Consider the following 13,462-nt stretch of genomic DNA (forward strand, 5'->3'; position numbering starts at 1 on the left):
GGGCTGAGGCTTATTACTTTTCCTGTGGTTGCTTATAATGTGGGCATGATTGATTGTTCACCTGAAACTGTTAATGTTTGCCTTTGGAGTGACATTCTTGTGAGTTATGCAGCTACTGCATGTGCTTTGGAACGGAATGCTTTATATAAAGCAGGTGATAAGGGAAAGGCAGCAGTTTCAGAGTTCAGTGCCTCATGAAACTTGAGATTTCTAGAGATTAAATAAAAATTTGTATTTCATCATAGAAAGACCACCATACCTACAGTTTATTTGTACAGCAACAGTGTGTGAATATTCATATATTGCAGAGCAGATTCACATTTGAGGCTTTTGTAGAGATGACAGAGTTTAGACTGAAGCTTTATTGAAGCTCTGTTGACTAGTCAGATGAACTTTAGAACTGTACTAGACTGTTCTTTCAGTGAAATCTTCTTCTCATCTGAAGCATTCTACTAAAACAGTTTTTGTTAAATTTGAAAAGTAGGCCCACTAGGCATTAGATCCAAATCGTCATAAAACTTAATACGCTGACAAAATTTATGTTGTTAATATTCTTAGGTGTGAATGAATAAGATTGCATTGGTAAATAGGTGAATGTTTTTATTTCTACAGAGCAGGTACTGAAAATAATTGCGGCCAAAGTATTATGTTTGCAACTTTCAGATTCAGAAAAACAGATTGCATGTAGCCAATAGGGCAGAGCATTAAGATATAAATACCCATGATCTCTGGAAGTTTCTATAAAAAAAGTTGGGATGGATGTACCCCTTACAAGTTAACATAAAGCTGAGTGCTATGCCTTGTGCTATTTTCCCAGCACTTAGGAGGCTGAGGTCACCTGAGCTTAGGTGTTCAGACCAGCCTGGGTGACCCCTGAAAAAATTAACTACTGATAATCACCCCCTTTTTGGTTTTTGTTTTTGTTTTTCTCTTTCTCTTCTCTTCAGACCTTTATTTTTATTTTGAGACAGGGTACAAGTTACCCAGATTGGCCTCAGACTTAACAGTCTCCTCCACCAGCCTATGGAGCAGCTATGATTACAGGTGTATGCAACTATGACTTGACTATTGGTATTTTTTAGTTGCAAGCAAATGCATAGCTTCAGTGGTTTTAGTTTGAAAACATTCTGTTTCACCCTTGTGTCATTAAGCAGTTCTCATGTGTTTATCTGTTGGGAAGATACAGAAAAAAGATGCTTAAGAAAAGGCAAAAAGGTATAGTATTTAAGATGAGAAATTTTGAATATTTTGATCACTATTAGTATGTAATTTCTTAATAAGTAAAACAATTAATGTAATATTTAGAAAATACCATTTAAAAAAACTTCACTAAACAAACTTTTTGTTGGATAGGGATTAGTTAAAAATTGTTTGATAGAGGCTAACTTGGGCACTGAGCACCCCCCCCCCCCACCGCCATGTTTGCTGATGCACACCTATAATCCTAGCATTTAGGGAAGCTGAGGCAGGAGGATTATAAATTCGGGTCCCACTGGCTCTTTAGTGAGACTCTGTCTCAAAATAATTGTAAGAAAGAAGAGGGCAAATAGCTCAGTGGTTGAGCACCATTGGGTCCAATTCCAAGTTACCCACCCCCCTGCAAGAAAAACTCCCCAAACCTTGGGTGTAGTGCTGCATGCTTGTAATCCCAGCTACTTGAGAGGCTGAGATAGGAAGATCAAATGTTCAAGGCCAGCCCGGTTAATTTAGCAACGTACTGTGACTCGCTCCGCCTCCCTAAAAAAGCTGTGGATGTGTAGTGCTCCCTGGGGTCTAGTCCCAGTACAGTGGGGAAACAGTGAAGGCCAGAAAGTACTTACTTGGGTTTTGGTAAAATCAAAGACTGACTGTACTGGGGTATTGAGCCCCTGGGGCTTTACACATACTAGGTAAACACATTAGTACTGAGTTTGCACTCCCAGTCCCTGGCTTTTTTTTTTTTTTAGAAGGGAAAACAGTGCAAATTTTTTTTTTTTTTTTTTTTTTTTTTCCTGAGATGAAAAGAAATAGAATGAAGTAGCAATTCTCTCTTCAAATTAGTAGAAGAAAAGATTTGAGGTCAACAAGTGATTTGTAGAACTGTGAAGACAATGCTTTGATTCTGAATTCTTTATGGCTGGAAGGTGTTACTTTCTTGTGCGTCTGAGCACTGTGAGATTGGACGTGATCAACGGGGAGATGCTTGTTGGGTTTGCTTTCTGTAGGCCCTACTGTTGGGCCGTGGGCAGTTCTTTTGTGCCAGAAATTGCTTAAATTATCCCATGTCTGGTTTCCAGGTACTGTTGTTTCTGCCTTGGTTTGCACCTTATTGCCAACTAAATAATTTCAAAGTTTTGCAATATTGCTGTTTTCTAAGAGAGTATATGGTTAGTATGCTTTATCCGTATAGGGCAGGATGTCATGGTAATCTTAACTAAGTATTTCTTAGATCATATTCATGTTAGTGAATTTCTAGGAATAACACAGCCTTTTTTCTTCTTTTGTAGCATAAGCAGTACTATAATGGATGTAGACAGCACAATTTCCAGTGGGCGTTCAACTCCAGCCATGATGAATGGACAAGGAAGCACTACTTCTTCAAGCAAAAATATTGCCTATAATTGTTGTTGGGACCAGTGCCAGGCTTGCTTCAACTCTAGCCCAGATCTGGCAGATCACATCCGTTCCATACATGTAGATGGTCAGCGAGGAGGGGTTGGTTTTGTCATTTCTTTTTTTCATTCCCTGTTTTCATTAATTTATTTATAATTGCTAGTTAGGCCTTTTCCCCCTCTGAAAGTAATTTGGAATTATTTTTACATAGGCTTATATAGGTTTCTCAGATGATTTTTTTCCTTTTAATTTATTCTGTACCTATTTGATAGAATTAAGCAAAAATAGGATCTGTTGTGTTCGTTTTTTTGTTTGCTTTTAGATTTGTTATTTTGAAGAAATTACCTCTTTAAAAATATAAGTGAATATAGTATATTCCAAGGTTGTAATGTTTTGAATTAAAAACGTACAGCATAGATGTCCTGGACACACCTTGTCACAGAGTCTTGGATTTTCCCAAATCACTAAAACACTTAAGAGACTGCTGGTACCAGTTTTAGTATGTACAGCACTACTAAATGACAGCCTGAGCTCACTAATTGTGAGAGAGCATTGATCATCTTTCCCAGGTCTTGTCAGAGCTCATATAGATAAAAAGTTCTGACTCGTCAGTATTGACCTGTACCCTTTAATTTTATTAGTTCATGTAATTTCATGTAATGGGTAGTGAATAAAGAGCTCAGCAAATTAGGTGAGTCAAAGTGTAATGGGCCAAGATATTAATTTATAATTATTTTCAACTTCATGTAGGTTTGTCTTGAATAGTTACCACAGTTAGTACAGTTTCCAGCCATTGTTACTGTATGTACAGATAATTTATCAGACTGTGCGCCATCAGCCGGCCATCCGTTAGAGTACACTGATGCTAAAATGGTTAAAATCATCACAGTGTCACTGAGTGGGTAACTGAACTGCTTCCAAGACGGTATTGATATTTTAGATTATAGTATCGATCTTCTGTAAACATACAACTGGGGCTGAGGATATAGCATGCGTGAGGCTCTGGGTTTGAGCCCTAGCAGTGCAAAATAAGGCAAAAACACACAACTGTGTAAGTAAGCATCTTGAACATTTTCATTGGTGGTATCAGCTTTAAAATTTTTTCTTAAATACTCTTGTCTGTCTTGCTTACCCAAACTTGAGACATAAACATTTGTGTTCTTAATGAATTCATTATGTCTGAGTCACCAGTTTTTATTTTTGAGACAAGATCAGGCTGACCTTGAACTCACAGTATAGCCCAGGCTCACCTCAAACTCACAGTGATCCTCTTGCCTCATCCTCCCGAGCCCTGAGATGGCAGGTGTGCAGCACCACGCCTGGCCACACGGTCAGATGTTGTACTTCCATATGGACTGTGCTCATTTTAGTACATTTTCCACCACAACCCCCTGCCCCCGCCCCCGGGCTGTTTCATAGCGACTGTCTCCGCAAGTTGGTTTTCTGGCTGCTGCAGATCTGGCTTTTGTGAGCCAGTGCTCAGCATCTCTTGGTATATAACTTCTGAATCATGACATACGCTTTTTTTCACTTGACTTAGCAACTTTCTTGTCACTTGGCTTAATTACTAAATATAGGATCATGAGTATGTAGAAAGATCATTGGGTGTCTCGAAGTAGGTGTGGGAGAATTTCACATTTCTAAGTCTTGGCTCTTACAAATTGAGTTGGCACACAGCCTGAGGAGAACGTTTTTAGTGTTTGCACATTTATAGGGAAAAATGCAGTTATAGACTGTTTTCTCTCAATTAGACTTACCATGTAATCACTGCAGTTAACGGACCTTAGTGACGTTACAGGGCCAGTCATGAAATCCTGGTATTTTTGTTGTAAGGTTAAGTTGTGTGTGTGTACATGAATGCGTGCACAATTATGTGTTGGGAGTGTATTGGGGATTGAATCCAGGGTACGCTGAGCTATACCTCACTGTTCTAGCTTGAGACAAGGTCCCACGAAGTTGTTCAGGCTGGCCTTAAACCTCTTGTAGAGTAGCTGGGATTACAAGCGTGGGCCACTATGCCTGGCTCCTAAGTCTAATCTTTTTGAAATGAAAATCCATTGTCATTTTTTGAGACCTCATTAAAAAATACTGCCTTACTGTAGATGGTAAGATTCTCTATCTAGCTGGGCATGGTGGTGCACACCTGTAATTCCAGCACTCTGGGAGGCTGAGGCAGGAGGATCACCAAGAGTTTGAGGCTAGTGTAGGCTATATACTGAGTTCAAGGCCAGCCTGGACTGTATACTGAGACCCTGTCTCAAATTTTAAGGACTGATGTTTTTTTGGTCAAAGAAAGGAGTCTTGACCTTTAAAAGATGGTAATTGCTAAACTGCTGTATCAGTATAGTGGCTCAAAGAAATGGAGAAAATGCGCATCAGTTTTTTTCTATGTACCAGTCCCTGGTAGATAGGCTATATTTATTTTTTGCTTTTGTTTTTTTGAGACAGGTCTTTTTATGTGTAGTTCAGCCAGGCTTTGAACTCATATAGCCCCAGCTGGTCTTAAACTCATGATGCACCTGATGCAGCTGCCCTAGTTCTGGGATTATAGGTATGTGTCACCATGCCCTACTTCTTAAAATTTTTAGTTTTTTTTTTTTTTTTTTTTTGCATGGTGCTAGGGATTGAACGTAGGACCTTGCACATAGTAGGCAAGTGATCTACCATTAAGCTACATCCTCAGCCCCCCAAATTTTTACTTTTGAGACAAAGTCTTTCTGAATTGCCCAGACTGAGCTTAAATTTATGACCTTCCTGCTTCAGCGTCCCAGAGTACTGGGATTATAGGTGTGTGCACCACACCTGCCTAGTTCTAAGAACATACACATTGTGCATCCATATTTATTGCCTATCCCCAGAACTTTTTTTTTCCCCCTTTCCCCAGTACCGGGAATCGAACTCACAACCTCGCGCTTGCCAAGCAGGTGCTGTGCCACTGAGCTAAATCCCCAGCTCCCCCAGAACTTTGTAATCACCACCTCAAGCTGGAGTCTGTACCCATTAAACAAATTCATTGTCTTCTCCCACCTGCCCTGCTGACCACTCTTCTACTTTATTTCTCTATGAACCTGATTCTTCTACTAACCTTGTGTAAGTAAAAAACTTCCGAACTTGAAGGTCTAATTATTGTAAGATCTTTTTTCCTCTTTCTATCCTAAGTACTAAAACTGTCAACACAGAACAGAAAGCAGATGAAAAAATTTGTAACCTTAGAAGATCTTATGTTTCTAATTATTAAAAGGTGACCACTCTATTGGAGCAGCAAGTTAGCAAGATCTAAGTACTATATTCCTGTTTATCTCTCCATTGTAATCCTTACCCTGGGAAAAACAAAGCCATCGTTCAGTAGCTTAGGATTCCCTTCCTGGCAGCTGTTTATGTTGCTGTATCCATATGGATTTGTTTTGTATTTTTTTTTGTTTGTTTGTTTGTTTTGTATTTGGAGGCTGAAGTCAAGTGCAGTTTAGAATTTCCTGACCTTGTCTAGGTCAGAGGTGGGTGGATATTAGTGTCTACTTTAAAAATTAATCTTTTAAGCATCAACTTATGAATGCACTTTAAAAATTTTTTTTGAGACCGTTTTCTACAATTAAAAAGCATGAATAACTCGAGGCAGGATGATAACAAGTTTCTGCCCAGCCTAGGCATATTTGTGACTTTCGGACATGCTGTCTCAGAAGGAGGGGGCTGAAGGTGTGGCACAGGATAAAAGCCTTGGGTTCAGCCCCGACACTGTGCTCACCAGTGAGTGAATGCTGAGTGAACGCTTGAGCGCAGCCGGAGTGTGGTAGGGTGGGCCTGTAATCCTGTGTGTAGGGTGGAGGGCACCCTGCTGGGTTGTGCGTTCGCTGCTAGCCTGGCCAACCTAGCAGGAACTAGTCAGTCCCTAGTAACACCAAATAAAACAATGCAAAAATCAGCCTTTGGCGTTAAGTATAATAGAATCTTATTTTTGGTGCTGACCTTCCATGTATTGCTGGGCTCCCAAATCTGGACTCTGAGCTGTGTTAGTAATCAAATATCACATCACAGCATTTTCTTAATATATGTCTAAGCCATGGTATGTAGGGAACTTAATTGTTTTTTTTAACATTTAAACATTTCTTAGTAGTAGTACCTGTTTGCAGTGCACAGTGGTGACATTCATCATGGGGAGTTGGTACAGTGACTTAACACTTCTTACCACGTTCACGTGGGGCTGTGAGCCCTGTCTCAGTGCCAGGTGGCTCTGATGGGAGCGTGTTAACGTTCCCACTGGCTTGAAACGGTGCTGCTCCATGCATGACTGTCCGTCTGGCAGCTTGTACCACTGGTGGTATGAACGGATCTAATCACATTAATTGATCTTTTTGCTAATAATTAATAAAAAGTTGCCTGATGAAACAGTCATGTATGGACCAGTAGTGGTTCAAGCTGGCAGGAAGGAATGCGTCCTTTTTTTTTTTTTAACCTCTCCTCCACCCTTCTGCTCCTCCCTCGCTCCAACTCTTGGTCCCCTTCACTTTTTTTTTTTCCTTTTTTTTGAGGTAGGGTCTCACTGCATAGTTCAGGGCTGGCCTTGAATGCCCATATGTAGCCCAGGCTGACCTCCAAACTGCAGTGCTCCAGCTGCAGCTTCCCATTGCTGGGATTACAGGTGTGCACCTGCATGTCCGGCTGCCTTCACATTTGGAAAAGATCCATTTCCCTCTTCTGTGATCTGATTTCTGTTTTGGTCTTTAAATTACTTAAAAAGAAACCATGGATATTTCAGCCTGTGTATGGGAATTTAAAGGACTCATATGATTCACTGTAAGGCCCATTAATATCTTGTTCCTGTTTTTCTTTTTTCTTTTTTTTTTTTTGGTACCTGAGACAGGGTTTCACCATGGAGTTCAGGCCGGTCTTGAACTCACTTTGTGGCCTTGAACTTGATCCTCCTGCCTCAGCCTTGCCAGTGCTGGGGTTATAGGCTTGTGCCACCACTTCTAGTCATTATATCTTGTTTTTATTTTAATTATTTCTCACATTAAAAACAATTGCGAGGCTAGGTGTGGTGGAGCACACTATAATCCCAGTACTTGGGAGGCTGAGGCAGAAAGAATTTTAGTTGGAAGATCGTATGAACTCTGTAGAAAGACTCTGTCTCAAAAAAAAACAAAGAAACAAGGGGAAGGAGAAATACTACTTTAAAAACCTCCAGAACCAATTCTTTTTTCTTGTGCTATTGAGCTTAAAAAGAATCCTTTACAATGAGCTACATTTTCAGCTTTTTTTTTTTTTTTTTCCTTTTTTTTTGCGGAAACAGCGTCTTACAAATGACACAAATGCCCTGGTGGGCTGAAACTTGTGGTCTTCCTATCTCAACTTGGTTTGGGTTTTTTAAAGACAGGGTCTTGCTATGTAGCTCAGGGTGGTCTTGAACTCACTGTGTAGTCCAGGCTGGCCTCAGCTTGAGTTTTAATTGTACAAAGCAGGCTCATAAATTTTTTAAAAGTACATTTATAGTTTGATGCTTTAACTTTTGTGGGGGAGTGCAGGTTCTCAGTATATAGTGCAGGCTGGCTTTGAACTCACAGTGAGCCTACTCCCTCAGCCTCCGGAGTGCTGGGATTATAGCTGTGCGCCACTATGCCCAGTTTAAATGATTAATTTTTAGTGTGGACTCCAGTATTCACCCACCTTTGATACATGACAAGGTCTAACAAATTATTCTCAAGCTGAATTAAAAACAGTCATTTGATGGCAAGTGTGTGGGAAAGATGTGTGTGCGTTTGTGTTAACGATGGCTGTCAGTGTGCTTTCTGTTTGAAAGCCACTGCAAGTTAGCGTCAATGGATTTAAAATGCTGAGTCTTTTTGTTTTTGTTTTTGTTTTTTTTGAGACAGTTTCACTCTCAGGCTGGCCTTGTACTTACTATGTAGCCCAGACTTGCCTTGAACTTGTGATCCTCCTGTCTCAGCTTCCTAAGTGCTAGGATTACAGATGTGCACCAACCTGCTTGGCATATGCTGAGTTTAAAAACAGACAGGCATGCCTTCCTGAAGGCAGACAGATGACCCCAATAAAAACAAACCCGACAACTACCAGAAAGAAATCAGTTTTCTTGTGGTAGGTTTTGTGTTTGTTAAGTTTACTTTTGTATGTGTTCGTTGATACGGTATTTTTTTGGCTCCTATTGTGTACTTGTGAAGCAAGTGCTCTTTGGCTCTCACCTGCCTCCCTAGCCTGTTCGTTTTGACCTTACATGACCTGCCTGGGATAGCCTAACACAGTAGGAAAGTGTGTGTATCTTTTGTAAGAAATGAGGAATAACTTTATTATAATTAGAATGATTTATTTATTTCTTTGAGGCAGGGCTTCATTGTGGAGCCCAGGCTGGCTTTGAACTCACTGTGTACCCAAGCCAGCCTCCTTCTCACACTCCTGGTACAGCATCCATGCCATCACACTCAGCTCTTACTAAATATTTGTGTTGTGATGTATTGTTTTTGTTGTTGCTGTGCTGGGGATCAAACCCAGGACACTGTGCTTGCTGGCCGGATGCCATGGCCCACCCTGCTGCTGCTTCTCTGCTCTCTGTGCTGGGGGTTGAGCGCATGCTAGCAAGTGCTCTACTAACTGAGTTGCAAGCTAGCCAAGTGTTTCAGCTGGAGAAACTGAAAATGTTAATGGTACCGGGAATCAAACTCAGGACCTTGTGCTTGCCAGGCAGGTGCTTGTGCCGCTGAGCCATATACCCAGCCCCACAGAAATTGAAACTGTGGGGGGAAAAAAACAAACTGAATTGTCTTTCTTCCTTCTTTTTTGGGGGGACAGGGTCTTGCTCCCTATTTCAGGCTGGGTTTAAACTTACTGTGTAATCCAGGCTGGCCTCAAACCCGTGATCCTCCTGTCTCAGCCGCCTGAGTTCTGGGATTACAAGTGTGTGTCACCACACACTGCTGAAAATGTTAATGTTTGAATATTGTATTCAGCAGCGTAGCATTTTGAAAGACCAAACTGTGGCAGTAATTGGATCTAAAAGAAACATTGGAATTTTCTTTTGTATGTTTACATTTTGTAAAACAATGAGCTGGTTGATTTTTCCTTAGGAATAGTAGAGCTTTGAGAATACTATGAAATCCTCCAAATTTGATAGTATTCTCTTTATGTAAAATCCTTTTGTCATTTTATTGCCCAAAGAATCTAATTACTCAGTATAATTAGACCTTTATTTATTTTGGCGTGTAAATTAATAATGCTTATCTGCTCTGCATTTAGAACGGAAGAATTTCATTATAGGTACTTATATTTTTCTCAGATTATGTTGCATTCTTTTGGAGTGCGTTTTTGGTTTATTTACAGAAAAATGGGACGTACGCCTTCATGCATGAGGTCTGCATTTCAGTGAGCAGCAGGCACATTTAGTTGCACCCTCCTGCAGGCTTAGAGGGATCGGCAGACCTACCTTCAAGTCAGTGCTTCGTGCGCTTCGCGTTTCTCCGGGATGCTAGTAGTGAGGCCGTGTAGATCCCGGGTTTGTGAGCAGCCACCTTCTCGTGTGCGTGTTCTGGAGATCTCCCTGCTGGAGATTCCTGCGTGCACAGCTGGCCATCCCTGCAGAATTCGTGAGTCGTTTCTTAGTGTGCTCAGCAGGACGTCAGACCCTGTATCTGCGGCTCAGGTCATTGCAGAGCTGAAGGTTCTTTGATAGTTCAGAAATATTTTCTGGTGGTTGTGTGGCTTTTGTTTTTGTTGTGTTTTTCATGGGTAGTCTGGGAGAAAACTCTGGTGCAGTTTTTTTGAGATGTACTCCAGTGTTTAATGTAAAAGCTCTTTTTATGTTGAGTAGTTTTTCTGGGAGAGCATATTATCTTACATTTCTGTAGTGGTTTTGGAGTTACCAAGTAGGTACTCATAGCATTTTTTTGATGAAAGGGAGATAGAAACTTAGAGTAGTTGGCCTTCCAGGATGAAATATCTGTGAATGAAAGAGCTAATAGAATTGAAGTAATTTTCTTTTTATTTGTTACCCTAATGTAACCTAAATATCTCTGTATCATGAGACACTCGACCATGGACCTTTGTGTCTTAATATTCTAATTAAAATAACCAGACCTTAATTCATTCTAAACGAGTGAAGCATGACAGATTATAGTCCCTGTGTTTTCAGATTATATTCTTTAACCACATTCCTTCCATACATTTGGATTGAACCTGAATCCTATGGTATTTGGTTTTCAGTGTAATATTTTTACTTCAGTTCAAGTTTAACAGTACGAAAGATGAGTGAATGGGGTCTTGCCCTGCTCCTGCTACATCATACATCCAGGTTAATTTTTACTGTGGGAATATTTTTTAAATACAGGATATATAAGTGTTTTTTCTGCATCTGAAAAGTTCTTGGTGATATCTGGGTGTGGTGGTACACTCCTGTAATCCCAGCACATGGGAGGCTGAGGCAGGAAGGCCATGTGTCCCAGGCCAGCCTGGGCTCCATTTCTTAGTGACACTCTGGCCTTGCTCTTCCAGAATCTCAGGTTTGACAAAAGTCCTTTTGTCAGATAATGGTCTTTTTATCAAAGGATCGGAAGGGTTTAGTGAGTCTCGTGGTTTTAATGTTTTTGTGTATCCAGACTATTTCTGTGGACTTAAGACTTAGTAATCTTCTGGAAATGTAGCCCCCCCAAATATTTCACCCAGATTGTAACTAAACACAGTTAAATGTAGTCTCTTTATGCTTACTTTATTTTCCATAAAATGGTTACAGGTTTCCACTTGATGGAAGGTATTGCTTTAATAATGTTTCTAGACATTATTTCATCTGGAGTCTGGGCTGTATCTGCTCACTGGTGAAGTCTGGGGCTGATGGCCTTAGAGGGCCAGCCTTCGCCGCTGTGGTCATCTCTGCTCCTAGGGGGAGTCAGAAGGCGGAGATCGTTGTTCCTTGCCTGTGCAGTGACCGCTCGGGTGTTTGAGATAGAGGTGGTGTCCATCTGGAAGCAGCTGAGTCCCTCCCGCTCCCCGTCTCGTCCTCGTCTTCCCCTGCCTTGCCTGGTCCTCTTCCTCCTCCCCATCTCTCCTCCCTGTCTCCCTTCCCTCCTCTTCCTCTCTTTTGACACTGTCTCACTGTGCTGGCCTCAGGCTCAGCCCTCCTGCCTTAGAGACTAGACTTTCAGAGTCCCCCCTATTTTCTTTTTGGTTTGAGAGAAATGAGAGCAGAGATCACGCAAGTGGTACAATAGTAGAATTCTTCACTATTGTAGAAATCATGTGCAATCCTGTCTCCAAATACGTATTTTAAGGCATTTCTTTTGTTTATGTGGATGACTGGTGAGAGAATTTTAAACCAGCTCCTACTTTGTGTTTATTACTTGAATTGAAAATTTAAAATTAACTGAATCTGTTATTTTTTGAATCAAGAAATAGTTAGGTGTAGTATCATCTACATGTCATTATCAGACTACTGAATTAATCAACACAGCCTGTAATGTTTGTTTCTTTTCCTAGATTTAGTTTTAAATGTAGCAGTAACACAATTAAACAGCGTGTCAGATGTCAGTAGTGGTCTTACCCAGACCTATGATGAAATATTTTTGTTTTCAGGTAAAAATTGACCTTATCCATTCATGCATAGGTTTTTTTTCCCCCCACAGCCTTAAAATTTTTTATTTCAGACTGGAATGTTTTAAAATACATTTTTTTCCCCCCCGCTTTCTGATCATGCTGAGGTTTGAGCTCAGGAACATCAGAATTGATAGGCAAGGGCATGGTGGCGCACCCCTGTAATCCCAGCACTTGGGAGGCTGCAACAGGAGGATCGCCATGAGTTCGAGACCAGCCTGGGCTACAAAGCGAGCTCAAGGCCAGCCTGAACTGCATGGCGAGACCCTGTCTCAAAAAGGCAAAGAAAAAAGAAAAAAAAGAAAAAAATTGATAGGCAGGGACTCTGAACCACATTGCGGCTCTTAATGTCTGTTTCTTCAGTTTGTGTGTATCTTCCTGGGCTCGGTACGTAATACCCTGTAGTACTCCTATCGCAGACAGATGATTCTCTCTGTAGTTGTTCTTAGCATCCGAAAACGCAGCCTACAAGTATTTCTTTCACGGAGGTGGTTGCAGTGGTTAGGAAGCAGTTTTCAGTGTTAAGTTGGAGGGTCATATCACCAGTGAGGAAATTGATGATCTCACCAATAGGAAAATTATAAAGAGTACAGTGTTAGTGTTGGTTCTTTCCAAATTTATAATTTGCCAGGTGTGGTGATGCATGCCTACAATCCCAGCACTAGGGCCGAGGTGGGAAGATCGGTGCGAGTTCGAGGCCAGTCTGAACTACATATAGTAAGACCCTGTTTGAAACAAAACGAATATAGAAAAACAATAATACTCAGTACTCTGATCCTAAGCATGTAGCTCTGTTATAATAGGAGGGCTTGTGCCTTTTGCTTTGCTACTATATTAATTCAATACCTTGTACTAAGAGTTGCTCCATGATTAAAAAATTTGGAAATAATTCTTGTTGGAAGAAGTGGTATAAGAATAGATAATATTAGCTTGAATTATATGAGAAGTCATGAATAGAAAAATCATAATTGATTTAATTTTTACTCATCTCTTTCAAGTTGAAAACAATCAGTGTCTGTTAGTTTAACATTGTTGACCTTCTTTTTTCATTTTGTTAAGAATACCCCACATTGCCAGGTGTGATGGCGCACGTCTGTAATCCCAACACTTGGGAGGCTGAGGCAGGAGGATTGTTGCGAGTTCAAGACCAGCCTGGGTGCAAAGTGAACTCAAGGCCAGTCTGAACTGCATAGTGAGACCCTGTCTCAAAAAGACAAAAAAAAAAGAATACCCCAAATTGTAACATTTCTGCTTGAGAACCACCACAGGTACAGACAATGTGGTA

General features: G+C 40.7%; 1 protein-coding gene across 1 annotated transcript in view; it reads left to right on the forward strand.

The window, feature by feature from the left end:
• Nucleotides 1-2,486: 2,486 nt before the first annotated feature.
• The window catches only part of Aebp2 (AE binding protein 2), a gene marked incomplete at its 5' end in the record, with an annotated part of 46,987 nt that continues 36,011 nt past the window's right edge, over nucleotides 2,487-13,462 (forward strand). Inside the window, 1 exon segment of the mRNA XM_005379044.2 lies at nucleotides 2,487-2,694. Within this exon segment, the coding sequence (XP_005379101.2) occupies nucleotides 2,487-2,694 (208 nt within the window).

Source organism: Chinchilla lanigera, unplaced genomic scaffold (assembly GCF_000276665.1).
Source record: "Chinchilla lanigera isolate Chin_1 unplaced genomic scaffold, ChiLan1.0 scaffold00012, whole genome shotgun sequence".
In the NCBI taxonomy this organism is placed as follows: domain Eukaryota; kingdom Metazoa; phylum Chordata; class Mammalia; order Rodentia; family Chinchillidae; genus Chinchilla; species Chinchilla lanigera.